The sequence below is a fragment of the Hippoglossus stenolepis genome, chromosome 2 (assembly GCF_022539355.2).
Source record: "Hippoglossus stenolepis isolate QCI-W04-F060 chromosome 2, HSTE1.2, whole genome shotgun sequence".
Classification (NCBI taxonomy): Eukaryota; Metazoa; Chordata; class Actinopteri; order Pleuronectiformes; family Pleuronectidae; genus Hippoglossus; species Hippoglossus stenolepis.
This window is the reverse complement of record NC_061484.1, coordinates 13,200,696-13,228,438: the sequence shown is the minus strand read 5'-3', so window position 1 is coordinate 13,228,438 and position 27,743 is coordinate 13,200,696. Positions and strand designations below refer to the sequence as shown.

The window sequence follows — 27,743 nt, the reverse complement described above, 5'->3', positions numbered from 1 at the left end:
CTCACGAGTGTATCATGTATCCTACTATCTGAACAGGAAATCTTAATAATAATAAATAATAATAAATTGATTTATAGAGCGCTTTTCAAAGAACTCCAAGACACTTTACAAACATTAAAGTTAACAATGACTTTATCACTTCATGGACACATACTTGACTTCCTGCTCCAGCTGCTCCTCCAGCTGCAGGATCTTGGCCTCCTGGGCAGCGATGGACGCTTTAAATTTCGACTTGACCGTCCCTTCCAACTCGGCCAGCTTCACTTTCAAATCCTACATTCATGATATGCAACTGTTAGGATCCAGAGCATTAAATATGATCAAATATTGACTTTTCATCTGAAGCTATCCCTCCATGGTGAAGTGCTTCCACAGTAAATGAGAACAGCAACGTGAGCAACAGAACAGAGGATTGTGTGCATGTACAGAGCAGAAACAATAAAGATATTGAACTGCAACAGTAATTCCTCTGTTATGTCCAGAAATAAAAGAGAAATTAGAACGAGCGCTGACCATCTGCTGAGGTGAAGCTCATTGATGCAGATGGAAACATTAGAAACTTAAGGTTATGTTCTCTGTGTATTATGAGTGAGATGTTTCACTATGGTAGCAAGCTTCTCTGCAACCCTCAGAAACTGGTGAGTGAATATTCATATGTTCTAATGTAACAAACTATACAGGACCTTGTTCTGCCTTTCCATCTGCTGTCGAGCATTCTCACTCTTCTGTGCAGTGCCGCGCTCTCCGGTCAACTCAGTGTTCAGGCTTTCCACCTGAGAAAGAGAGAAAGGGGGTGAGAGACAGAGGCATGTTGATGTAAAGGTCATCTACCTAATGTGCGACAAAATTAACTAAACCACAGACAAACTGTCAGTGAATGTTGCAGAGTACTGATTGATCTGAGAGCAACAGTACTCAGAATACCTCCTCACTAATACGTTTTAGTCTTAAATCACATCATTTACTGCAGGTATACCAGGCGTCCACACTTGTTGAGCTACTAAAACTAAGACTTTTGAAAATGCTGTTGCCCTTTTTTAATTTGAAAACTCTATGGTTCATTTTAGTCTGGATGAGAAAAAAATCATCCAGACAAAAACACGGAGATTGTTTCTGATATGGAGCAAAAACGCTCGTCTGGACGGAGATGTTTCTAAAACACCATTTTAAAATGAAAACATATTAGTGTTGACAAAGTCTCAGTTAACATTTCTGTTTTCTGCTTGTCTGACTGTGTTCACCATCTTTTTTCCACACGAGAATTAAGATGATTACAGTTATTTAATGTGTGGTGTTGGGACACGGTATTTGTGTTCTACACTTCGGCCGACATGGGCAGTCAAAAGCCTGAAGTCAAAATGTCCCTTTGTTCCGGAGAAAACCAGACCCTCCGGAACTCAGTCTCCCAGGGGGCATCAACGTCACACAGAGGTGTGAAAACCCCCCCAGGGAGACAGGTTTCAACTCCCATTGGTCACTCTGGACCCCATGACCTGTGAGGTCACCGGGCCAATATAAGGCCAGGTCTCCCCCTCTTTCTACAATCCCTCCAAGGAGAGTAGGCTGTCCAGCCTCTTTCCATCCACCTCTTCAAGAGGAGCACACCGCTCTTTCCCTGCAACTTCATGGAGGAGAGTTGCAGCTTCCAGCTCATCTCACCAAGGAAACCTCCTCGCAAGCTCTACCAACGTCCTAGCAGCGACGCAATGTCCTGCAGGAGAACTTCAACCAGCAACTGAGCTGCACAGCTCAACAGAATCACTAAGGCAGGAGCCACAAACCAGCAAGACCACTTCACAGAACTGCGAACAGCACAGCAAATCTTTTTCCCGTTTCCACGGACGGGTAACACTGGGCTTAATAATTATACTAGGCTAAGCAAGACTGTTTATTCGATTCTGTGTGATGTTTATAAGTTTGATTTGTGGGGTTGTGATATACGCATATCTTTTCACCTAATTACCTCTGAGCCCCCGCTACATGTCGTAAACATTCCAATAGGGGGGGAAGGGTGTTATCTTCAAAGTGGCCAGCCGCCATTTTGGAAGCACACAGACATATACACATCTTTGTTTAGTAATTACACCGTTAGTAATTTGTGTTTTTATACTTTATTATATTCATAATAAATGTTTTCCTTTCACAAATGTTTTTCATTAATGTTGCATAAGTGAATTTTGCCAACCTCTACACTGTCAAGAACTCTATATCCTTCAACTATCTATATGGTAATTTTGGTTATAGTTATTAATTTAATTGTTAATCAGAGTTCCAAATTTGTAGTTAGTACTTTTATGAGACTTAATCAATAAATTGGCTATCTTTTCCCTTCCTTTGAAGGGTGGTGCCCCGAGGTAACTTTAATCAATTAAAGTTATTATTTAATATTAATAATAAAATATTAATATTTAATATTTTATTTTGATAACCAAATTTATTGAATGCCGAAAGGCACACCATTTTATGGTATCACGTTTAATGCATTATTGCACAACAGTGGTCACTCTACCTGCATTGTGGTTTTTCTGAAGCGGTCGTTGAGCATCTCCATGTTCCCCTGCTCCTCCTCCAGCTCCTCCTCCAGCTGCGTGATCCGAGCCTCCAGCCTCCTCTTCTCCTCCAGCAGCGATGACCTGACACACAGTTACACAGATTACATCTCTCTACTGACTGCTGAATTCTCATTTACACTAAGACCGAAACAAATAACCAGCCCATCCCCAAAAATGGTCCAATATTGATGTGAAAATTTGTACAAACAAAGTGACACTGACTTTCCAGAGACGCTGTTGGAGATCTCATCAGCAAGTTCATCTCTCTCCTGCTCAGCATGTCGTCGGGCTCTCTCTGATGCTGCATGGTCCTACACAAACACACACAAACACACTAAGTCATTTATTCCACCATTTTGATATTTCCCATGCTTGTGAGGTATTAAAGTCAGAACATCAGATATAATCAGCTGATCAATAGTTGATATAATAAAAATCAGGATCTCCACCTCCTGTAGCTGTAAGATTTCAGCTTCTAGACTCTTGAGTTTCTTCTCGTTCTCTTTGGACTGGGTGAAGATCTCATCTCTGGAGGCTCTAGCATCCTCCAGCTCCCTCTGATAGTCCTTCATCTGAGCCTGCAGGAGAACACAGACAGTGTGGAGCAGAGAGATAAGCCAAACAGAGCTGGTGAAAGCAGTTTTCAGTTCTACCATCAGAAACATATTTCCCATTTTGTGATGCACGAGGAGGGAAGCAGGGACCGGATGTCTGTTTGTGTTTGTACCTGTAGTTTGCGGAGCTGTTTGATGGCCTCATCCCTGCCTTTGTTGGCAGCTTCGATCTGTCCCTCCAGCTCGTTCAGGTCCATCTCCAGCTTCTTTTTGGCGGCGCCAGACAGAGTTCTCTGCTTCCTCTCATCCTCCAACTCTGCCTCCATCTCACGCACCTGGAGGGAAACAACAACACAGAGTACGTCAGGTTAAATCCTGGGTTTCAGTACTCCATATACTGATTTGAGGATTCTAATATGTCATCCTATATCAGCCTTGTGTCCCCCCTTGTACCTGTTTGACCAGCGCCCTCTTCTTCTCCTCTCCCTGCTCATCTCTGGCCTGCACGTCTCGGTCAAACTGGGCCTTCATAGCCTGCATGTTGACCTCCAGACGCAGTTTGGCATCTTCTGTGGCCTGCAGCTCATCCTCCAGCTCCTCCAGCTGAGTCCTCATCTCCTCCACCTGCTGCTCCAGCATACGCTTGGACTTCTCCAGTTCGTGGACCTGTTCAGTGTGAGGATACACAGAATACGTCAAGCAAATAAGTCACATGAAGTCAGACTGAGGGTCCTTCAACAACCACTCTTCACAGAGAACAACAGAGATGTAAATTTAAAAAGGTGTCAGCAGTGTCATTTAGGAGGTCAAAGGTCACTCACATTCTTTCCTACGTCGTCCTTGGAGCTCATCAGGTCCTCCATTTCAGCACGGAGCTGCTTATTAAACCGCTCCAGTTCCTCTTTAGCCTCCAAAGCCTCCTCCAGAGCTCTGGCCATAGACAGAGCCTTGGTGTCCTTCTCTCTGGCCTCCGCCTCGGCACGGTCACGCTCCTCAGCGTAACGAGCTGAGATGGTCTTCTCCTCCGCCAGCAGCTGTGCAGAAAAACAGTGGCCTTTAATCCTCTGAAAACACTCTACAGCCTCTGTCTATCATTTCTGAAAGACTGTTAGAGATCCAGTGTACCTGATCAAACTTCTTCTGCTTCTTCTCCAGGTTGGAGACGATATGTCTCTGGTGGTCCAGGTCCACCATCAGGTCATCCAGCTCCTGTTGCAGTCGGTTCTTGGTCTTCTCCATCTTGTCCATGGCCATGGTCTTCTCCTCCAGATGCTGGCTGGTCAGCTCCATGTCCTTCTGAAGTTTCTTCTTTGCCTCCTCCAGGCCCTCCATCGCTCCCACGTCCTCGTCCAGCTTCTTCTTTGTCTCTAACAGCTGCAGGAAATATTGTTTAATATCAATGAACAAACAAAGATAAGACATGCTGAAGTCATCATCTTGCTTTACTGTTTAAAGTTGTGGGAACAGAATGAAAATATGATTTCACTCAATGTAACAAAACGCAAACAAGGCAACATATCGCCTTCCTGTTTATGTGTCGCAGCAGCAGCTCAGTCCACACAAACCACACTCACATTTTAGACCCAGTTAGCGATCAATCTTGAATTTGAATTCTTTGCATCTTTGTGACATTCCTTGAGTCCTAATTCAGTCTCAATCAAGGCAGTTCATGAACTGCCATTTTAAAGTCTTGAGTTTGTCATTTTATTATTGGGGATGGTACCAATTGGATGGTAGCAGCTGTCAACCACACGATATCCAGGGCCAAATGGATTTACTGTGCTTTATTAGGGCCCGAGCACCGACGGTAATTTTTTAGGCAAAAGAAGGGGCTTTTTGAGGGCTTGCTCAAATACTTACCAAACTTTGCAGAAAATTTGAAAGTGGTGAAAATGTACGTATTCTGGAGTATTTTGAAATGGGCGTGGAAGCCCGCCATTTTGGATTTAGTGGCCATTTTCCACATTTTCCACATTTTTACTTTGACGAACTTGTCCCAGGGCTTTCATCAGATCAACTTCATATTGAGGTGAATGTCATCTAAACAAGATGGAGTATAAACTACATCGAATTTCGCGTTTTCGTCACACGGTGGACGGACGGACGGACAGACTGACACACGGACGGACGGACTGAAATTAAAATCGAGAAATTTTTTTAGTACATAAAGCTTTAAGTACTCAAAAGGCACTTCTGGCAAGAATGAGTGTTATAATATGGGAAATGTATTTAAGTGTGTATTTACTGACGTCAGTATTCATGATTGAAAATCAACAATGACTATTTATTATATCACCTCAACAGATCAACTTCATATTGAGATGAGTGTCATCTCAACAAGATGGAGATATAAACTACCTCGGTATATATGATTTCATAACACGGTGTGACCGTGGCGTGGCGTAGAATTTTGATGATAAACCAAAAAAGAGGGATTCATTATAACTCCTCTGTGCATTGTTCTATCAGCCTCAAACCTCATTCACACATTGACAGTCGCGCCCTGATCAGATCCATGTGTCAATATTGACTCATCATTACAGCGCCACCTGCTGGCTAAAGGAAGTGTTTTATTCTTTGATGCACTGCTCCTGGCTGCTTTACAATATACAGCTCAAATGAGCAGAGACAAGTCATACGACCATGGTCAGAATTGTGACATTTCCTCAAACCGTTGAAGTGCGGCGAAGGTTCATCCTTCGCCAAAGGAGACGATGTTGTCATAACTCCACTGTGCATTGTCCTATCACCACCAAACTTCTGTCTCATGATCAGAGACCAAAAGGAAATGTCTTGTTTTTAACATGTCTTACACTTGGATGTATTTCTCCTCATCCACTGACCGCAACCATGTCAAACTGTGTCAAAAGGGTCTCAAGACATTGATAATGCAGGCATAAGATTACTGTGAGTTCGGTCGGTCCGTCCGTCTGTCTGTCCGTCCGTGAATGTCATCTCAACAAGATGGAGATATAAACTACCTTGGTATATATGATTTCATCACACGGTGACCGTGGCGTAGAATTTTGATGATTCCCCAAAAAAGAGGGATTTATTATAACTCCTCTGTGCATTGTTCTCAAACCTCAAACCTCATTCACACATTTCTTTCCGTCCGGACACACGGACGGACAGACAGACAGACAGACAGACAGACAGACAGACGAGAGAATATAGGTTTCAGGTAATCCTGCATTGGCTTCACTTTGCGGAGCCATAGTCTATGTCCATTTTTACAAACAGTCTATAAGCTCACTGCAGTCAACAAGCATAAATCTGCTTCTTCTCCAGTGCTTTTAATTTTACTAAACACTCAATGCTCTTTGGAAAATAGCGAGAAACATGCACTTGCTAAAATCATAAACACATTTTTTATTTCTTGGCGTTTCTTAACTTGGTGCACAGCCTCAATGCATTACAGCTGCTATGCATGTCAAGGACAGATGTTCACAGCTGTAAACTCTTGCCTGGTCTTTCTCTCAGCACTCAGTTGTGCATCAGTAGGAACGGGAAAGGTGTGCCTGTCTCAAACATGTATGTTTGTGTGTCAGACCTGTGTCTGTGTATGTATATACGACCTGCTAGTTCAAGTTTGTGAAGATGAAGAACTATACCTGAGATTGCGCCAACTGCAGGTGTTTCTCCAGGTTGCGTCGTGCCTCCTCCTCCTCCTCCTGCTGCTCCAACAAGGTGTTCTTCTCCACCTCCAGCTGCCGGATTTGGCCACTCAGGTTCAGCTTCTGGCGTGTCTCCTCCTGCCTCAGCTCCTAAACACCGCACCAGAAACAAAAAGCATGAGAAAAGAAGGGAGACCTGTGTGTGTTATTCCCATAATCTGCTATTAACACTGATCAGTGTGAAAATTAAGTTGTGGTAACATTGTCCAATTGACACAAAATTGCTCACGCCCCTACTTGAACAGATCTATATGTCTGTATGTAATAATAGTGATGGCGCCACCTACTGGCAACAGGAAGTAAGCTTTGTTTTACAACTGTCATTCGATTGACAAATTTTCACAGTGTGATGTGCAATTGATAGCGTGGACCGTAATGAGCAATTAGCAGGCAAGGAACGACATCGCGTGACGGACGCAGGAAGTGAAGCGTATATCCTTGCTGCAGTGCGCAAAATGCATGCAACGCGGAGACGTGCGCTTGGTCATTGATCGCTCTCTCCACTAACCGCAACAGGCTTCAAAATGCGTGTGCTCGGGCCCATTAGTGCTACAACGTGTCCGTCCATATTATATTTTTTTTGGGACGGACCGACGGACGGATTTTATTTTATTTATCTTTTTCATTCGTCTGTCTGTCCGTATATACATTTTTTTTGGACGGACAGACAGACGGATTTTATTTGTTTAATTTTTTTTCGTCCGTCTGTGTCCGTATTTTTATTTCTTTTTCTGTCCGTTGATTGAGTGGACCGTAATGCGCAATTAGTAGACAAGGATCGACGTCGCGTGACAGACGCAGGAAGTGAAGCGTTTATCCTTCCCGCAGTGTGCAAAACACATGCAACGCGGAGCCGTGTGCCCGGTCGCCGATCGCTCTCTCCACCAACCGCAACAGGTCCCGAGTTGCGTGTGCTCGGGCCCGATCAGTGCTACAACGTAGCCCTACTTCTAAATCATGTTTTCTTTCTCTTTACACTTTTAACAGGAAGGCTAATGTTGACGTTCACACCTCCGAGTCTTGCAGTTTACTGTTCAGGTTGTCAACTTCTTTGGTCAGTTTGACGCCCTTCTTCTCCGCCTCCTCCAGCAATGCACAAACGTTGTCCAGCTCAGTCTGATAAAAGACAAATACAGGGTTATTATGACTAAAGTACAATAAACTGATCCACAGTATGAGATGAAACTGAGCAAATGTTGACAAAAAAATCTGAAAACCACGCCATGGAGGAGTTTACCTGGAGTTTGTGTGAGCGTTCAGACAGCTCTCCCTTGGTCCTCTCTACCTCTGTGGCTCTGGTCGTAAACTCCTGCAGCTGGGACTCCAGTTTCTTCCTCTTGTGTTCCGACTCTGTCTTTGTCTGCTGCAGACTCTTCATCTCACAGGCCAACTCTCTGTTGTCAGTCTCTAGACTCTGCTTGTTCTTCTCCAGGTTGGCTTTGAACTGTATGGAACAAGAAAATGCTTTTATTGATTTTTGTTTGTAGTAGAAGGACTGTTTAGAGGCTTCTGAGGAATGGTCTGGATTTAGACAAGAAATATATATATTATATGATTATAAAATATATTATAATCACAATACACAGCCATTGTCTCTGTACTGATAGATGTGTCAATACATGAGGCGGATTTATAAAGTTTTATGTCTGCAAATAAAAGCCTTTCAAGAAGCAGCTGGTGAACTTAAAAAAAAAAAAGATTCGAACCAGCCAATCAACGTCATCTATTTACATCCTTGCAACATAGTATAGAATTAAAGACACACATTTTTCGACGGTAACTGTCCGTATTAGGAACATGTCAAGAGTGTTTCACTCAAGTCGGGAGAATTGCACTCATCTCTATTTCACAAAGTCATGAAAAATGTTTCTTTGTGAAATAGAGATGAGTGCAATTCTCCCGACTTGAGTGAAACACTCTTGACATGTTCCTGGTGTTTCAATACATTTTCTCGTATTACCTCAGGAAGTGCCGACCTTACAAAGCTCAAAGGTAGCCTGGCTTTGAGGAACACCTGACTGTACGTAGCTGAACACCTGCTGCACTTCTGACCTTTCTCGGCCCCAGCTCCTCATGTCATGCTGCTAGCTCATCTTGAATTGCTTTTCAAATATGTCACACATTACAGAGGCAGGTGATAAAATTAGGCCAAACATGGATATGTTATAAGGGTAGATGGGGTAGATATCATAACATTTTATAAACTCTACACTTGATAAATAAATATTGATATGGATAGATCATGTACATCACAATATAAAAAAATCAGATCGGTAATCAGGTGTGACCCACTCACCCTCTTGGCTTGGTCGAGCTGTTCAGAGAGTTCTTCCAGCGCTGTGGCGTGCCTCAGTCTAATTTCCTGGATCTGAGCCTCGTGGTTTTTGGTCTCCTCATCAATGGCCTTCTTCAGCTCTGCCACTTCTTGCTCTCGCTTGGTCCTGGAGATCAGACACAAAGGGGAGGGTTAAGGAGAAAGGGACAACTATCAGGATATAATATAAAGACACATTTATTGTGTCTATTATCTTAACTGAGTAATGACCACGTATGTCTCAGGCACCAAAGAGGATCTCTTGTCTTTCTGTGATGAAAGACAAGAGATCCGTTAAGCTCAACTGATGAAACAAGCACCTGAGCTCCTGCTGGGCGGCGGTGGTGTCCAGCGTGTCCTCCAGCTCCGTCTTCAGAGCCTCGAGCTCCTCACTCAGGTCCCTCTTCAGTTTTTCCGCTTTAGTTCGACACAACTTCTCTGATTCTAGATCCTCCTGAAGCTCCAACAGCTGGGCCTGCAGCTCCCGAACCTGCTTCAAGGCGTTGTTCTTCTGGACGATCTCCTCGTCACTCCTGGTTGGAGACACAAATAACAAATTAGTTTTTTTTGAGCAGACTCTAATCTCATCACTTACTAATTATGGAAAATATCCATAGCTTACATATTCATCTGAGGATGTGACTTTCTTTTACACAAATGAAACTTGGAAATATTTCCAAGTTTCAATATTTTTAACTTTGGGTAGAAGATTCTTCGAGGATATTTTGGTTGTCTGAACAGCAGCACATAAAATACGGACAGACAGACAGATGTCCGTCCGTCTGTCCGTCCAAAAAAAAAAAAAACCAATACGGACAGACAGACGGACGAAAAAAATAAAATAAAACTAGGGCTACGTTGTAGCACTAACGGGCCCGAGCACAGGCATTTTGAAGCCTGTTGCGGTTAGTGGACAGAGCAATCAATGACCAAGCGCACGTCTAATTTATCCGCTCAGATTAGTTTTAATTAGGTATTTTATTTCTGCATAGTAAGTGGAAGTGGAGACGCATCGTCCATCTTTATTTAAAGTCTATGGTTCTGAGTGGGAAGACACAGGCCTTTTACAACCAAGAGACAAAAAACGGCTAACGAGAAAAAAAAAAGGCTTGTTAACAGTTTCTCTTCCACTGTGCAATGACAGCATCAATTAGTTCAGCTCTTCATTGCTTAGTGTGGAAAAACTACTGCGACAACAGTACTGAGAGCATCAGTTATCATCAATTTTCCTGTGATCAGACACGGCTGTCTCCGAGATGAAGGATCTCAGCGAGAGACGCTGAGGGGAAACACTGCAGCTGGTAGCAGTGAACAGAGGAACGCAGGGAAGTGCTGAGGAGAAAGAGAGTGTGTGTGTGTGTGTGTGTGTGTGTGTGTGTGTGTGTGTGTGTGTGTGTGTGTGTGTGTGTGTGTGTGTTTGTGTGTGTTTGTGTGTGTGCTGAAACACGCACTGCATCTGTTGAAAAGGATATAAGTCGGAGTTCAGGGTTGACTCGTCTGTTTTCTTGTGCCTATTTATGGTCCTCCTATTAGCTGTACCACCGTAGAGTGCAGTTGTCATGGAAATGGGATGAACTGCACTTGTGAGAGGATGTGTGTGGTGTATGTTACACACTGAAATGAGCAACAACACTGACGCAGTATTTTACCACACCAGTTTAGGTTTGTAGTGATGGTAGTACTTTTAAAAACATATGCCAGTGGACTGAATGCTTTAGCACCAGGCTCAGATGTGAAACTTTCTGTTCTTTAAGACCTGGTGAACTGAACTGAAGCTGCCTCTTGGATGAGAGATGAACTGTTTCACTTAATCACATGATGTAGCCTATATAATGGGTTTAGTTTGACACACTGTATACAATGACTCTGAGGCCTAATTGTAAACTGTACAAAAAGTTAGACTCCATCTGGCCTCAATGATGCACCCGGCTGCGCTGAATGAGCGCTCATTGCAGGAATGCACAAGATTCTCTGTGTTTGTTGTCAACATTTTAGAGAATGGAATGAATATTTTCCACATTAATGATGTATGATGCCTATTTCACCCACCTGAACCTATCCGCTAGTTATCTGTCCCGGGCTAGTTTGTCTAATAGTTTTATTTTTTGCAGAAGATGTCTGCTTCAGTCCTCCCTGTTTTCACTTGTTTGTTTTTCTTTTTTCTTTATGACTATGACTGACCTGGACAGAGCAGCCTGCAGCTCCTCCTCCTTCTTGGTCAGTTGGATCTTCAGCTCCTCTACCTGGAGCTGGAGCTCAACGATCTGGTCCTGCAGGTCGGTCATCTCACCGTCCAGTTTGCGCTTGGCCTTCTCGAGCTCCTGACGGGTTTTCTCCTCCTTCTTTAAACGCTCTGAGCGGAGTCACAAATCAATCAAACGTAAAAGCAAAGCGAATAAAAATGTATTATGTAAACTGTATGTTGAAATATAACCTTCTCTGAAAAGGTAAAAGGGCAAAGTCACAAGTTGAAGGGGTTAAACAGAGCTCAAGAGGTCACAGAAAGTGACACCTAATGGCTGACAGCCTGACACGACTAAGAGCAATCAGATTACCTGCTTTGCAGCTCATTAAATCATTGTACAGCCGTAAACAGTAATTTCACCCAATTAAGGCTCATAGACAGTCATACTGTGTGTCCTATATTTGACCTTTGTTTCTTCTCTTTCATAGAGACTTTTATTCTTCCTGTTGCTGCAAGGACAGATCGTTTAAGGAAAGTGTCTTCACTCAACCCTTGTCTCCAGTTTCAAATTATGTGACTGTGCCTGTCCATCTTAAGCAACCTACTTTGTGTCTGTCCTCGTCCCTATGCTCCACATTCTTGGACCAAAATTAGTGCCATACACAGCTGTAGGTCTCTTACCTTCCAGGTCAGCCATCATCAGCTCTTGCTTGTTCTTGACTTTGCTGAGGTTCTTCGCCTTTTCCTCCTCCTCAGTTAGCTGGGAGGTCATCTCGCCGATCCTGTCCTCTAGCAACTTCTTTTCCTGTTAAATCAAATCAGATAAAATAATAAATGAAGTATGGGTTAGACACGACTAATATAGGGAGGTGAAAAGGTATGAAGATTTTGTTTCTATTGCTGTTACCATTAAAATTAAAGTCACCAACTATGTAAACACAAACCATTGATAAACAATGTTTTATTTTGATACTGCCACTGAAATTGAAAACAGGCAATGTGTAAAATGTGTCACAGGTTATTGCTTCTTATTTGACATAATCTCTCCAGAGAAAATATCCTCACCTTGAGGTATTTAGAGTTTTGGTCCTCCAGCAGCAGAATATCCTCCTCTATCTTCTTGATCTTTGACTCAGCGGTCACTTTGTCCAGCTGCAGCTTCTGTCGTGCAGCTTCCTCCTCATCAAGCTGCTCCTCCAGGTCCTGTGGAGAGAAAAACATCAAACATATAAATATCCAAAACCGATCTAATGCTCAAAGATCAAAGTCTAAACACAGAAGTTTATAAACTAATGAAACTTGATACAGAATCTACAGAAAATGTTTTACAGAACCCGAACACTTAAATAATAATAATAGTAATCAGGATTTAATTGCAATATCAAATATTTATGACTAAATAATCAACATTAAGATGTTATATTAGCACAGGATTAGAATAACATTAGGAAAGAGGACATTTTGGTTTTGAAAGAACTACGAGGGCAAAAGAGCATTTTTATACCAAATATTAAAAAAAATCAAATAGGTAATGGTAACACACATGAGTGAACCTTACTGATGGACAAGTAAGGAGAGGGTAATACGATATAAACCTGGATGTGTGACTGCATCTTCTTCTTCTCATTCTGCAGGCTTTGGTTCCTCTCCTCCTCTTCCTCCACCCGAGACTCCAGATCATGAAGGATCTCCTCCAACTCTTGCTTCCTTGAGAGCAGACGAACTCTCATCTCCTCGGCTTCGGCGAACAGCTCCGTCTCTGCGTGGAGTTGCTCTGCTAAAATATTCTTTTCCTCGACGAGCTGGGGGGAGGGAACAGTTTGAGAAGATGCACCCAGCCCTCTTACCAAAATGAAATTATTTACTCTCCACAACAGACAACATGATTACCTGTTGGTGTTTCCTCTCCATCTCCACCATCTCATTCTCCACCTTGAGCTGTCTCTCCTTCACCTTTACCAGCTCCTCGTCTTTGGCCTGCATCTCCTCCTCCTGCCTGGTGACCTGTAGCAGAGGCTTCACCTGAGAAAGATGGAGAAAGAGAACATAAATTAAACTAGGGCTACGTTGTAGCACTGACGGGCCCGAGCACACGCATTTCGAAGCCTGTTGCGGTCGGTGGAGAGAGCGATCAATGACCAAGCGCACGTCTCCGCGTTGCATGCGTTTTGCGCACTGCGGCAAGGTAAACGCTTCACTTCCTGCGTCCATCACGCGATGTCGATCCTTGCCTGCTAATTGCTCATTACGGTCCACGCTATCAATTGCACATCACACTGTGAACATTTTATGTAAATCGAATGATAGTTGTAAAACAAAGCTTACTTCCTGTTGCCAGTAGGTGGCGCCATCACTATTATTACCTACAGACTAATATATCTGTTCAAGTAGGGGCTCTGATGTAGCTTGAGCAATTTTGTGTCAATTGGACAATGTTACAACAACTTAATTATCACACTGATCAGTAGGTGGCGCTATGACCCTGAACTAATATTAATATATGGAGCTGTTCAGGTCAGGATTGTGATCATAGGTCAGTAGTTCAGAGCCGGTTGGATAGTGCAGAGTAGATTTACAAAGGACTTCCTGTTTCATGGCGAATCACTATGACACTGAGGAAATATTGACACATAGAGCTGTTCAGGCTTGGTCTCTGATCATGAGACAGCAGTTTGGCGGTGATAGGACAATGCACACTGGACTTATGACAACATCGTCTCCTTTGGCGAAGGATGAACCTTCGCCGCACCTCAATGTTTACACGGTTTGAGGAAATGTCACAATTCTGACCATGGTCCAATGACTTGACTGAGCTCTTTTGAGCTGTATATTGTAAAGCAGCCAGGAGCAGTTCATCAAAGTATAAAACATGTCACTTCCTGAAGCCAGCAGGTGGCACTGTGATTTTAAGTCATGATTTCTGTGTTGATGTCATCAGGCCGGGACGCTTGTCTTACATGACTAGTTTGGACTCGATTGGACCAAATATGTCCGAGATACAGAACCTCATGTTTTGATGGCGTGTAATCAAACTTTGACGCCACGCCACGGTCACACCGTGTGACGAAATCAAATATACCAAGGTAGTTTATATCTCCATCTTGTTGAGATGACATTCCCAGAAGTTGAAGTTGATCTGATGAAAGCCGTACGACAAGTTCGTCAAAGTAAAAATGTGGAAAATGGCCACTAAAGTCAAAATGGCGGGCTTCCTGTTTGGTCTAGCATATCTATCCAAGAGACTTATTTGTTTGTACAAAAGTAACTAAAAAGTAACTAAAAGTACAAAAGTAACTAAAAAGTAACTAAAAGTACGAAAGTAACTAAAAAGTAACTAAAAGTACAAAAGTAACTAAAAGTACAAAAGTAACTAAAAAGTAACTAAAAGTACGAAAGTAACTAAAAAGTAACTAAAAGTACAAAAGTAACTAAAAAGTAACTAAAAGTACAAAAGAAAAAAAAAGTCAAACCGCCATCTCACTATGCTGAGACAAGCTAGCGGGAGCAGCAACGATGGCGAGCTAGATGTGTTTTTTACCCCCCAAACTAAAGAAAACAAAGTACGAAAGAAAACATACTATTTTCATAATGATTGGGAGGAAGAGTTATTTTTTACGACAGTGAAAGAAAAATGTGTGTGTCTCATTTGCGGGGCAACTGTTGCGACGGCAAAGCGGCACAATGTGGAGCAGTGTCGCCAACCCGTCGATCGCGATCTACCGGTTGATCTGCCAGTCTTCACTGTCGGTCCCCGAACTCTCTGGACTCACTGGCTGTCGTCGCGCCGCAGATCAGCTGTGTGTCGGTTGTCTGTGTGTCGGTTGTCTGTTTTTCACACGCGCTGTGTGTCTGTTACTGGCGGCGGAGCTGCTGGTTTATCTCCTGCATTTCCTTCAATACAAGTCGGATTATGTACGAGACTAGATGTCAGGACTCTACGGTCTGAAGATGCGCATCTTTCGGTCTGTCGATAACAATCAAAGCCCCGTTGGAACAAATGAGTGGATTCAGAAAGTGAAACGCTGGAGTGCTTTTACTTTGAAACGTGTTCGTAAAGTGTTGTAAATACATTTGTGTCATAGACAGATAAACATTTTGGTTCACAGCAGAATAAACAGAGAAAATGATCTTTCACCTGAGTTTTAATGCTTATCTGATGAATTTATGTCACAAACAAATGGTTGCAACACTTTCTGTAAGCCTTTTCAAAATAAAAGCACTCCAGAGTTTGTTAATGATATCCATTCCCTTGCTTAAAAATGTTTTTTTATTGTGAAATATTTGCAGGAGCGGAAAGATGCACGGCTTCATACTGTGTAGTACTGGTATTTATTTGAGTACAAGGGACTTCTTTCATACAAGGCAATAATCATATTTGTGGCCATATTAAAATCAAAGCCTATATGTAACAACATTGTGCTGCAGTAGCAGCTCCTCTGCAGAACATGATGTGGAACTGAGAAGCTACATATTTTGCATTGTAAATATGAATTGATATTAATTTGAATATTGTCATTGAATAGAAAAAGTTGCACAACTGCCTCTCTTTGTGTATATTTATTTCTTGTACATTCAGCCTTTAACAGAAATTGCAAAAAATAATAAATATGAGTGGGTTTTTTGGAAGATATCAGGGTGGTAGCTCTCGGCTTACGTTTGGAATTAAAAAGTGCTCTTGGGCTCGAAAAGGTTGGTGACCACTGTTCTACATCATCTATCTAAGATTTAGGTTAACAGTTCACAGCTGCATTTAACCACAATTTCTATATATATAATATAATAAATAAGTATATGTGATCTGGAGAAACTGCAGAAAATCTATGGATGGATTAACAAATTAAAAAAGTAATAAACTTATTTTAATTTAAGTATGTGCTCAAATCGACTACTATTAGTCTACTATTACTGATAGTGTACTGATCAACCTCCTGCAGCACAAGCCACTGTTGATCAGTCTCATTTATAGTTTATAAGATTTTATTAGGGCTGCCACTCTTTTTTCAAAATTCTAACATTAAAAAAAAGTTGAGATTTGAACTTTACATTGTGATCCAGCAGAGGGCGCCTTACTACTTCACCATCAGCTTGGGAAATGACATGCCCTATTGCCTATCAGTAAACTAAACCAGTTGTGTTGACTACAAAAACGGAGGTCACTAATAAGTAAAGACGTCCTGAGCAGAGAATCTCAACAGCAACACAGACGAGCAGAGCAGCGTGAAATTTACAAACCCGTCTGACAACCTACTATTCAGCACACTTGTTAGAAACTCATTAAAAGGGATAACTGATAAGATTTATATGCAGGGATAAGCTGCATCCAAGTCGCTATTTAAATTTATAGAAACTAATCAAGTGTCATTTAATATTACTTCAAACCTGAATTTTCCTGAAGGTTTTCTTTCCAGCAGATGGAGTTTTCTCAACTGCCAAAGGAAATGTAGATGTCCAAATTTAGATTATCTACATTTCCACTGCAACTAAGCAAACTCCAGACTGTGTGAAAGACTTTGGTATTGTCTATTTATCTGAAATGTTAAGGCCATCTAAATTGTGTATTTCTTGAAAGGCTTTTTCCAAGACAGACAGAGCTGTAGAGCTGTGCGTCATCTGTGTAGCACATGTGAACTTTGTTGTCATCAGGAGTCTCACCTTGGTGAACAGCCTCCACCACTGCCAGTGTCGTAGCTTCAAGTAAGCAGCACAGTTCCTCTGGAGGACCTTCAGGGCACTCAGTTGCTGCTGCTTCTTAGCAAAGGCTCTAAAGCAAGAAAACAATAACAAATAATGAATCAGTGTTTTTGAAAAGTCTGCTATGATTTTTGTGCAACTTGGGGCAGTGGAAGCAAGTTCTGAACCCAACTTTGCAAGCAGCTACTTCAATTTTCCATTATCCATTAAACACTACATTAGGTCTGGTTTGTCCTGAGTGACTCCTGAGAGTCAAAGCTGGCTCTCTAGCTTCAGTTGTGTTCACCAGCAGGTTAATTGATGTTGGGTAGGTAGTTTACAGTCAGTTTTAAGAGCTTTTCCACTAAAAACAACTGCTCAGTGAGGAGCCAAAGAAGTACATTTGTGGTCAGCCCAGCTAAACAATAAACTGAACGCCACAGGGGAGCTCCATAAAATCCAGTCAAGATTATTAGGTGATAATCTGCAGGTCATTAAAAGGGGCAGTTTGTAAGAATTAGCCAATAGTAAGAAACAAGGAAATTCCTCCCTCTCCTTCCCCTGTGCCATAGTTGGCAGGTGTAATGGAGTCCTGGAGGGACATTAAAAACAGTAACGTTTTTACTGGCTCTCTCTGTGTGTACCTGTCATTCAGGATGCATGTGAAAGCATGCTCTGTGGGTCTTAAGGGTTTGGGCTCACCCACATATTGTGGTAGCCTTTCTTGAATCAACCTAACCTCAGAAACAGGGGGCAGCAGTTGAGATGTTGCAGAATCTACATGGACTGAGGAGTAATGTTTTCTACAGGTTTATTATATAACTGGTAGTTTGCTTCAGTTATTGTTAGACTGACAGTGATTTCACAAATGGTCTGCACGTCAGTCGGGGCAGACGCTGATGATCAAAAAGGTGTTGAAGAAAGAGTGGAGGAATGTGGCAGAGAGAGGATGACTGCCTTAGAGTCTAATTTCTTCTTCATCCTCTCAGATAAGACTGAGGGCAGGCTGAACACTACAGTAACTCACTTTCGCCACTTGAGGTACAAAGTGGTATGACGAGACTGAATGGGCCGGCGCTAGCTCGTTAGCATGCTTCAGTAGATAACTCTGCAAACATACATACAAAGTCAACTTTGACATTAATGCCAAAAATGTAATTTCTTCCCAATCAGTTGATAATCTTAGTGAATTTTTCAATGTTTTAAATTAATAAACAGATATTTCCCCTTTAAAGAATGACAGAAACATTTGCAGCATCACACACTGTATGAACAAGATGGGAACTACACAGAGGAGTAGAAACATGTGATCAGACATGACAGATGTGTTTCAGACCTGTCCAGACATTTACAGTAAATGTTCAAATCTACAAAAATACTGGATCTGACACTCACTTGCGTGCCAAGTATCCACGGCACACAGACTGGAAGTAGATGATTATGTCAGTGATCTTCAGGTCTCTCTCCTCCTCCAGGTGAGCCAGAACCCCTGTTCTGAAGAAGATCTTACTCTGACCGATACGGAACAGGTTGGGGTCCAGCTCCAGAGCATATATCTAGAAATTGGACACAGAGAGTTGCTGAGAAATAACCTCTGTGGACAGGGTTACATTCACATTTTGTTTAACTTAGCATTCCTCTATGACAAATCATAGAGTTCTCTCTGAATGTGGACTTCCATCAACTTGAGCAGCTGTATCAATCTAACATATGGTTGTCACAAATCAAGAGACTTAAAATTCTGCAACATACCACACCAGCTATTCTTAGATCCTCGATTTGGATTATTTACTACATTAACAGGAGTAAATATCAACCAAATTCTTAATCCCATCTTCTAAATTCTGCCCTGAAAACTGGGATGTGGCAATTCAGCGGTCTGAAACCAGGCTAACTTATTAGCAAGCATTAAAAGCATTAGTAACTCTTATATCAAATAGCTGATGAAAAATAAAATACAGAAAAGGAGCAGCACCATTCTTTCACAGGCTTGTTTTCCGTCCATAAATCCCTTGGGGATTGCATTGGGTGTCAGAATCTCGTATCTGTAAACAAAAAGGAACAGACATTTTGTTGAAAATGAAGCTAATCTTTCCTCTGTGTAAAATGGATTTACAGAGTTAAAAAACATCTTTGTTGTCTGTTACCTCTGTCTGAACTCCTGGAAGACGATGCGGTTGGGGAAGCCCTGTCTGCAGATGCGAATCCCCTCCAGGACTCCATTACACCTGAGCTGGTCCAGAACCAGGTGAGGCTCCAGTTTACCAGCCTGAAGGAAGAAACACATACACCATTAAGAACAGAAACAGAAACATATACATAAAGTAGGGTAAAGGGCAAAGGCCATTGACTTTTCTATTCTCTCTTTTTCTTTAGTTTGACAGGGTAGAATTACTGGATTTGTTTGGAAAAAGGGAAAATAACTTTATTGCAACACTATTGACACTTTATATGCTACAAGTGAGTCCAATATAATCTTTACAGTTACAGGTCCTTTACTTTCCACAGGTTGAAACTCAGCTTTTCCCATATAATTTTAAAGTATGTACTTACTCTCTTTTCGTGGTTAGGGATGATGCAGCGGACAAAGTTGGGGTTGGTGTTTCTCAGTGTGGCCATGAGTTTGGTGAGCGACTCCTTGTAGAGCTGTCCCACAGTACGAAACATGCCCTTTTTTGTTTTATAGGTAGCACCAAAAGCTGTCTCGTTCATTCCTGCCACCTGGTCCAGGCCCACGATGCGGTCGACTGGTAGGGGAGACGGGGGAGAAGTGGTTAGAGTGGGAAGACTTCACAGGGGAAGGGTTGTAGCAGCACAGTAACGTAATGTAGCAACATGACCAAGTGAACATGGATGAAAGAGACATTGCACACTATTGTCAACAGCAGCAGGCTAACAAAGTAGCATTCAAAGTGTAGAGCTAACACTTGCCTCTGTAGCTATCAGCGATGGAGGTGGAGCACATTATCTATTCTTACATACAAGGCTCTATGTTCTGTTACTGAGAGGGAAGCACATTTATATGGAACCTATGCAAAATGACTTAAGTTAAAGTGCAAGAACTAAAGCTCTACTCTGGTCCTAATGATTGAGAGACAAAGCTTGCTAGCAGATATATGACAGCTTTTTAACATTTCACTTTTCGTGACACACAACCTGCTGAGAAAATAATCTACATTCGGTTTGTTCAAACTAAATTTAGCAACATACCACAAACACAAGACAATATATTCTAATACTAATCTTAATAGCTAATAGTTTTTACATATCAGTTTACCAGAATAAACCCCTGAATGAACTGAAGTCATTTTTTTATTGAAGAATTGATGAATTTGTGGTTTGTCAAAAGTTACACAGTAAGACTGGTGTTATTTTATATTATATTTACAAGAACAAAAATCAACAATGTTTTAGCCCGTCACTCGAACACTTTGACTTCCCTCCTATGCTTCTATCACTGAGGCCGAAGCTCTGACAGCACTAGTTAACAAGATCAGTTCATTGTTGGTTTACAATAAAATACAATATATCACCAGAATTATACAATTAATATTACATATTCATATAATCTGGCTTTAATGTCAGCAGCAGCATTATTCTAAAACAGCGTCACAGAATTACCCAGCACTCAAGGGTACACAGCACATGCCTTAACACTATTAAATATATACAATATCACTTGTCCCAGCAGGAAATTAAAGATGTAAGTATTTGATGAGATGGAAAACTGGAGTTTTAACTGAAGAGATGCTCTGCCGGCTGTCTGGGCGCTCTGCACTAATGTCTGAGCTCAGAGCCAAAGTAAATACAGAGAATAACATCTGGTTTCAATTCCCTGCTACTGTGATCCTATCTGGGAGGGAGGAAGAGGGGAATTAATGTCATTAAATATCTTTCAGTCAAGCTTCAAATTCTTAATTTGCTCATGGATGTATCACGTCACAGAAGATGGACGAAAACAGAAATAAGCAAACACTCCAAACAGATGCACTAGATCTAAAACACGTGCTAAAGGTTATCGACCATACAAACACCATTTGACCAATGTCAGCCCACAGAAATACTGAGACTACATCCATATTATTACGTTTTCGTTGGAAAATGCGTTTTCAAAATAAAACAATATCTGTCCACAAGAGCGTTTTTGCTCTGTATCAGTCTTAATCCCAGCCCAAAATAACACTTCTGAAATTGCATATCACGTGACCACTCACGTAAACTGGGCATGTGCGTGCCATTGTAAACAGGAAATGCTCTAATAATAGCTTGTCTCCTACACATGTATGCAGTTGTATTGTAAAATGCAATAGCAAAGACAACAGGGTACGCAATGCTTGTAATTGATTATCTTATGTTGTGGGCTACACTGCACACCACAGGAGAATGCTGGTTGTTTTCTAGAGAGAAGGGGTCATGTGGTCTGAGTCTGACAAATCAGCAAAGGCTATGTCGTGACCGAAAAGACCCAATCATTAAATGATTGCATTTACGTAATTGTGTAATTCTGCCAAACCAGGCGTATCTGTAGCAGTTTTGATGCTCTTCAAACGAAAAAGTAGAAGTGTGGATGTAGCCTGAGACAAATTAAAGCACATGGGTTGGAGGATAACTGACTATATCCTACTTGAACATACAGTATTTAGGGATTTAGCACTATACTGCCTTCGGCTGAGACGAGCGAGCCATGCAGCTTGAAAGCGAATGGGGGCTATGACAGACGCAGCACTAGCTGAAGCATGAACCATACAACCAGATCTGGGCAAAAATATACCAATACACCTTGAAGAAGTTAACCTGCTTGTGGAACACGTATATTTGGTTTCCCAAGCTTTTGAGCAACATGTTTCCACAACCCATTACTTTTTTCAGCTATTATTATTATTATTATTATTTTGGCCCAGGTCTGCTACAGCACGACCCAGTCATTCACCTGCTGGCTCATCCAGACTAGTGACATTTTCATAGAATGAAGCTCTTTGAATGGTCTGAATCTCTACAACACAGAGAGAGAGACAGGGAGGGAGGTGGTGTTACAATAATCCTTAGAAACCATAAATGTTTGCGCCTGAGACAACAAGGCAGTCAGCTGTTGTTAGAAGGCTAGAGGGACAGACAATAAGTCTTTAAAATGATACCCTTGAGTACCTTGTAGTGTTTGCAGTATTTGGAGATGAAAAGGTACTAGCTTACCGTCTTTCCAAAGCTCAGCTACAAATTTCTCCGTGGACTGATGCAAAAGAGTGGCCACGTTGTCGTTCAGAGGGTCCATGTTCTTCATTAACCACTCGTCTGCCTTGTAGTCCACCTGTAAACCCATAGAGGTACAACTTAGTGATAGGATTTAAAACAATAATATAAGTATATTCTGTCTGATACTGAATTTTGATATGATAAGATATTGATATTAACGATTCTGAAAAATCGGATAACAATATCAGTATCAGCTAAAGACACATGAACAAACAACATTAAAATTGTTGTATATCACAATCAGTGTATATTATGACGGCTCAGTTGAAAGACAGAAAAACAGGAAGTTGGACTCTAACAGGACGTTTGAGGGTTTGCAACCAATTACTGGCCAGTCAAGCGTAATGCAGCAGACAAAGATGTTTTTGAACTTATTAATTATTTATTTTGAAAATATTAATTTAATAGAAGATATCTAAAACTGTAAGTGTATATCTGACACATCATTGCAACTAACAACTTGGATGCGGCCACACTTCTTGTTGTAGTGGTAGAAATTATTTATTTCTGTTTCTGTGACAACATTCGCAACATCAGGTTTTGTGGCGCTGCAGACTTTCTCCACAGCTTCGTTCTTAGAGCTCAAATCTCTGAGCTTCTGACTGATTAGGAGTTAAACGACACAGTCCATGTAATCGTAAGCAGATGTGCTATTCAGCAGGTCTCACAGCAAGACAAATGCTGTGTTCTTCTATTGCATAACACCCTTGACATCATCCAAATCCACTCCAATACAACGCCATATAAATCTACCCAGAATTCAGTATTTCCCTGAAATCTCACCACAAGAGAACCATAAATCATTCTTTTACCTGAGCTCTGACAGATATAAACTTTTAACTAACTGTTATTATTATTTCATAAGAAGATCAGGCAGGAAAAGAGACATCTTGGAAAATAAGATTGTAGTGTAAGTTATATATACCATGTGCAAGTCTTCAAGGAAGTGAATCAGCGCTTTAACTATAGGGCATGTGTTGACATACTTAAACTAAAACAACTGAATTGGAGTGTATATAGTTATAATGAAACATTAGCATGATGGAGTCATCAGTTCTAACAGCTATGATCAAAACAAGCTCCACGAAATTAAAACTTCATCCTTCCTTAATTTGTAATTTCTAAGGAAGGCCCTAATTTATTGTTTCCTTTGAAAACCCAAAAGGATTAGACTTCCAGGTTTGAAAAGAAGTGCACACACACACATCCACACAAATAGTGTGAGCAAACCAGCATACCTTGCCGGCATAGTGGATGATGCAGAAGTCAGCCTTGTCTTTGAGCTGACGGGGCTTCTGGAACTTGGTGTGTGTGCCCTGTTCCTGGATCAGCTTGTCTACAAAGCTCCTGTCTGTGGCCTTGGGGAACCAGCACTCTTCATCCAGCAGAGCCAACACACCTGGAGGGTGTGCCTGAAGAAACAACATTGTGGGTCAGAGCCAGACTTCAGAAAGTATGTACGATAAATGTGATACATCTTTACCCATCAACAAATCAATATTTATTTACAATTCAAGGAGAGAGTTTAAAAAAGTTAAGTGAGTATTATTTTGTTGTGAACGTATAGTTAAGGGAGGCATAATAAAATAATATCCTTGATTCAATTATTCAGTTACAACGTAGTGATTCAGACTGACCGGCCTCTCAATGAGGTCGATGCAGGGCTGCAGGTCGAGGCCGAAGTCGATGAAGCTCCACTCGATGCCCTCCCTCTGGTACTCCTCCTGCTCCAGGATGAACATGGTGTGGTTGAAGAGCTGCTGCAGCTTCTCATTAGTGTAGTTGATACACATCTGCTCGAACGAGTTCAACTGTTGAAGGGGAAAAACAAAGGAAGAACAATATTTTTACTGGAAATGTTCCCCACAATGACCACAAATCAAATGCAGATAGCTAATTTTCTCTAGCCACAACTGGACATAGTCTTCAAAGGTTAAGAAACACAAGACTTTAATCCAAACCTGGAAAATCTCAAAACCCGCAATGTCCAGGATGCCGATGAAGGAGGCACCCTGTCTTTTGGTTCTGTCCAAAGCTTTGTTAATGCGATGGACCAGCCAGCGGAACAGACGCTCATATGTTGCTTTAGCCAGGGCCTCGACAGCAAAGTCAGCCTGGAGGGAGCCAGAGGAGACAGGAAAGGAGGAGTGGAAAAAGAATGAATGGTAAGACAATATAGGAAGAGAGAATGACGACACATCAGACGGCCTGATCCTCACGATGAAATCTATTCTTCCCTGGACAGATGGGCTCTTCGTCTTGGTGAGCCTGTACAGAATAACTTTAATGTTCTGAGTCAGACCTTCATTAATATCTCAGTCAATGGTTTGGGACAACAGCCATCTCCAAAAAGCTTTGACCATTATCATCAAAGTACTGCACTTAAAATAGCAATTAATGACTAAAACATGTGAGTGCTTTAACAGACAGTACACTAAACTTTGCCTTGTGCCTTTTGACAGCATGACTTCACTGTTTTGAACATCAATTGTTCTGCAATAATGGTTTTTTTCCATCAATTGTTCCGAAGAAGCATGAAGAGTTATAGATTAAATATTGTTGTCATTGGGAAGAGAATACAAAACCTTAGTTGCAGGATTCATTCATAATCTTTAGTTTCCGCTCCTTGTTAGTGGAGCACATAACTGAAATGTATGCTCATTGATTGTACAGTGTGTTTCCTATCCAAATTCACATTGGGAGTTGTAAACGTTTGCCAACTAAATGGTGGAGACACAATAAAAAAAAGCCTCCAACTAAACAAACTTCAGTTCCATTTCTTTTCATTAAATAATTACTGTACGTACACAGAAAAAAATGCCCAGCCAACTGACCTGCTCTTTAGTCTGTGCTTTCTGGACGTAGTCTCTTCCCACTTTGATCCTTGGTGACAGGATTGCTCTGGTAAACTCCATTACATTCATACCAAGCAAGTGACACAGCTTCTGAGCAGCTGGTAGACAAGAGACGGAAAAACAGAAAATAAAGTGAATTCAAAGTAGAATAAAATGCCAAAGTAAGAGATTTGAGACTATGTATATTATTTGCTTTGTCGACCCAGGAAAGCTTTCCCAGTGCTATTTTGACACAACTGTCTGACAATGATGTCATTTAACAGATATTCTTGCAAACGTATTGATCTTACCACAAATCTTTCTAAGATGTTAAGTTTTAATATGAAATTTGATGGGGAAAATGTCATTATTTTTCATGGCTGCAGCTTGTGGAAAAGGAGGAAAAGCAGGATCTAGACTGATCCGCCAAGTCTCACTTCTAAAAAAAACATGCGCTTCAGGCCTCGCTTCTGCTCATCGCATTTGGGGAAATCTGGCTGAGCTGCATCACTGGCATTAGATTTACTCCTCTCTCTCTTTCTCCTTTAAGTGCCAAATATGGAGTGCCACATGTGGAGGAACTGGAAGGCTGTGCCCCATTTCCTTTAGGAGTAAATCCTCATAACGATGTGGCTCAATGGCAGGTTGACAACGCTCGGGGAGAGAAAAGATGTAAATCACTGGTCCCTCTGTTCAGTGGATGAGGTGCACAGTGTGAGGGAGGCAGGAAAAGTTGAAGTGTTATATAGGAAGAGAGAAAGGAGGAGGGCAGTGTCTTGACCTGTGATCTCCAAGCTACAGTGTTGTGAAACAGATGTCAAAGGATTTCTGTGTGTGTGTGTGTGTGTGTGTGTGTGTGTGTGTGTGTGTGTGTGTGTGTGTGTGTGTGTGTGTGTGTGTGTGTGTGTGTGTGTGTGTGTGTGTGTGTGTGTGTGTGTGTGTGTGTGTGTATATTTACCAGTATTATCAGGCATAGAGGCTTGGTCAGAGTTCCTCTCCTTTTTGAAGACAATGTTTCCAAACTGAAGCACCGAAGACACGACCTTCAGCATGCCTATAAGATAAAGAATCCGGAGAAGATCAAATCAGTTTAGTTTCCCCTTTGCTGTGTTATTTTAATGTTTAAGATTACATACCCAGAATCTCCTCATGGCCGAAGCTCATGATGTGCATGGCCTCCATTGTCTCTTGGAAGTTGTCTTTGTCCTGCTGACCCGGGATTGAGATGTTGCCATTGGACAGGAAACGGTAGTTGTTGAATCCTTCCAAAAGCAGGTCCGCTGTCCACCAAACAACACAGTCACTGTTATCCATGATATTAAATCAGCCCAAACTCACTGTGGAGGATTCTGATGAGATTTAACTTACTTTAATTTGTATACATTGTTAATAGTTAATACTTACTGTGTGTGTGTATATATATATACACTCACATATACACATACACTGAATATTATAAATTATGTTACCCTTGCACATACAGTAATCACACTGGAAAGATCAGCTGCAGTCTGTAGTTATGACAGACAGAGAAGAATAAAGAGCTCTTATATAGTGTAACAGTTCAAGCTCCGTCTACTCACATCTGAGGTGTTCTCCGGCTCCAACCAGCAGCTGGTAGAAGATGTGGAAGGTACGCTCATCTTTGGCTTGACGAATAGCTCTGGATTTCTCCAGTAGGTCTAACACAGACTGGTCAAGGACAAAAATATCTTCTTGGTCAGTTAGTTTGATGTAGAAACAAAATTCCATTCCTTCTGTACAGTTCAAATTGGTTAAGATTACAGGTTCAAAACAAAAAATCTGCTTCACTACAAACGGCAAAGTTCTATGGCATGCAGGGATGAAAATTTCCTGTTGGATTCATTAGCAACAGTCCTGACTAACCTCCTTATACATATTTGACCTAGTAGTTCTAGTAAATCTTTTTAAAACAGGATACAAGTTTCAATATTGGCTCCAACAATGTATCCGGTGACATCAAAGTTGATCCGGATGAATTTCCCCTGCAGAGATCAACACAAGATAAATGCTCAGGAAATGCACAAGTCAAGATAAGCAGGAATCAATCTGCAACTTAATGACTCTGATTAAACACACACTGAGGCCCCTCCTCCATTAATATGAACACTGATATAGATTTACAGGACTGATAATGATATTTCATACAGTACATTATATTTACAGTATTCGCAGTAACTTCATAATAATAGCATAATCTCTATTGAATTTGACCGATTTATCTGCCACAGGGACACTGTAAGCCGAGGGTTTACTCATGTCCTGCTTCCCTTCTCAGAAGTCTGCTGAGTGCGGTTGGTCTGAAAGGCTCCACTTTCAAAGGCCTCATTAATGACTAACAGGCACGTGTGTCTGGCTGTATGGCCTGTGTAACTGGTAACAGAAAAGACTAGATGATTCAATTACTTTCAATCAGTTTATTCTTGACTTGTTCTAAAAAAAATAAAAAAAGCCAAGATGGTGCTGAGACCATAGACGGCATATAAAAATAAACGATATGACAGCTCCCCAAGAGTGAAGCCAAATCTCTTTGATCGCCCCCTGGTTACTGGCTGCAGTAGAGGTAATAAACCCCGCCCTCTCCATGTTAGGGGAGGGATCAAACTTAAGGTTTTTTTCTCAGAGATGGTTTCTGTCATTAAAGGTAGTTCTCAACGCACTTGTTCAACTTCTTATTTTCAAGTAA

At 41.5% G+C, this 27,743-nt stretch overlaps 1 protein-coding gene across 2 annotated transcripts in view; it reads right to left on the bottom strand.

Moving 5' to 3' along the window:
* LOC118100175 (myosin-10) overlaps positions 1 to 27,743 on the bottom strand; it is a 56,039-nt gene that overhangs the window by 1,852 nt on the left and 26,444 nt on the right. For both annotated transcript variants that reach the window (XM_035144959.2, XM_035144979.2), the window contains 33 exons: positions 26,979 to 27,042; positions 26,620 to 26,718; positions 26,173 to 26,316; positions 25,995 to 26,090; positions 25,037 to 25,155; positions 24,164 to 24,316; positions 23,840 to 24,013; positions 23,441 to 23,614; positions 22,143 to 22,257; positions 19,506 to 19,699; positions 19,100 to 19,221; positions 18,928 to 18,997; positions 18,348 to 18,508; positions 16,935 to 17,043; positions 13,173 to 13,304; positions 12,878 to 13,084; positions 12,348 to 12,485; positions 11,964 to 12,087; positions 11,279 to 11,450; positions 9,418 to 9,630; positions 9,080 to 9,224; positions 8,021 to 8,227; positions 7,795 to 7,899; positions 6,721 to 6,873; positions 4,232 to 4,480; positions 3,928 to 4,140; positions 3,560 to 3,772; positions 3,280 to 3,441; positions 3,002 to 3,130; positions 2,775 to 2,863; positions 2,510 to 2,633; positions 684 to 773; positions 155 to 273 (listed from right to left, as the gene is read on the bottom strand). In XM_035144959.2, coding sequence (XP_035000850.1) covers positions 155 to 273; positions 684 to 773; positions 2,510 to 2,633; positions 2,775 to 2,863; positions 3,002 to 3,130; positions 3,280 to 3,441; positions 3,560 to 3,772; positions 3,928 to 4,140; positions 4,232 to 4,480; positions 6,721 to 6,873; positions 7,795 to 7,899; positions 8,021 to 8,227; positions 9,080 to 9,224; positions 9,418 to 9,630; positions 11,279 to 11,450; positions 11,964 to 12,087; positions 12,348 to 12,485; positions 12,878 to 13,084; positions 13,173 to 13,304; positions 16,935 to 17,043; positions 18,348 to 18,508; positions 18,928 to 18,997; positions 19,100 to 19,221; positions 19,506 to 19,699; positions 22,143 to 22,257; positions 23,441 to 23,614; positions 23,840 to 24,013; positions 24,164 to 24,316; positions 25,037 to 25,155; positions 25,995 to 26,090; positions 26,173 to 26,316; positions 26,620 to 26,718; positions 26,979 to 27,042 — 4,778 coding nt within the window. The remainder of the gene's footprint in view (positions 1 to 154; positions 274 to 683; positions 774 to 2,509; positions 2,634 to 2,774; positions 2,864 to 3,001; positions 3,131 to 3,279; positions 3,442 to 3,559; positions 3,773 to 3,927; positions 4,141 to 4,231; positions 4,481 to 6,720; positions 6,874 to 7,794; positions 7,900 to 8,020; positions 8,228 to 9,079; positions 9,225 to 9,417; positions 9,631 to 11,278; positions 11,451 to 11,963; positions 12,088 to 12,347; positions 12,486 to 12,877; positions 13,085 to 13,172; positions 13,305 to 16,934; positions 17,044 to 18,347; positions 18,509 to 18,927; positions 18,998 to 19,099; positions 19,222 to 19,505; positions 19,700 to 22,142; positions 22,258 to 23,440; positions 23,615 to 23,839; positions 24,014 to 24,163; positions 24,317 to 25,036; positions 25,156 to 25,994; positions 26,091 to 26,172; positions 26,317 to 26,619; positions 26,719 to 26,978; positions 27,043 to 27,743) is intronic.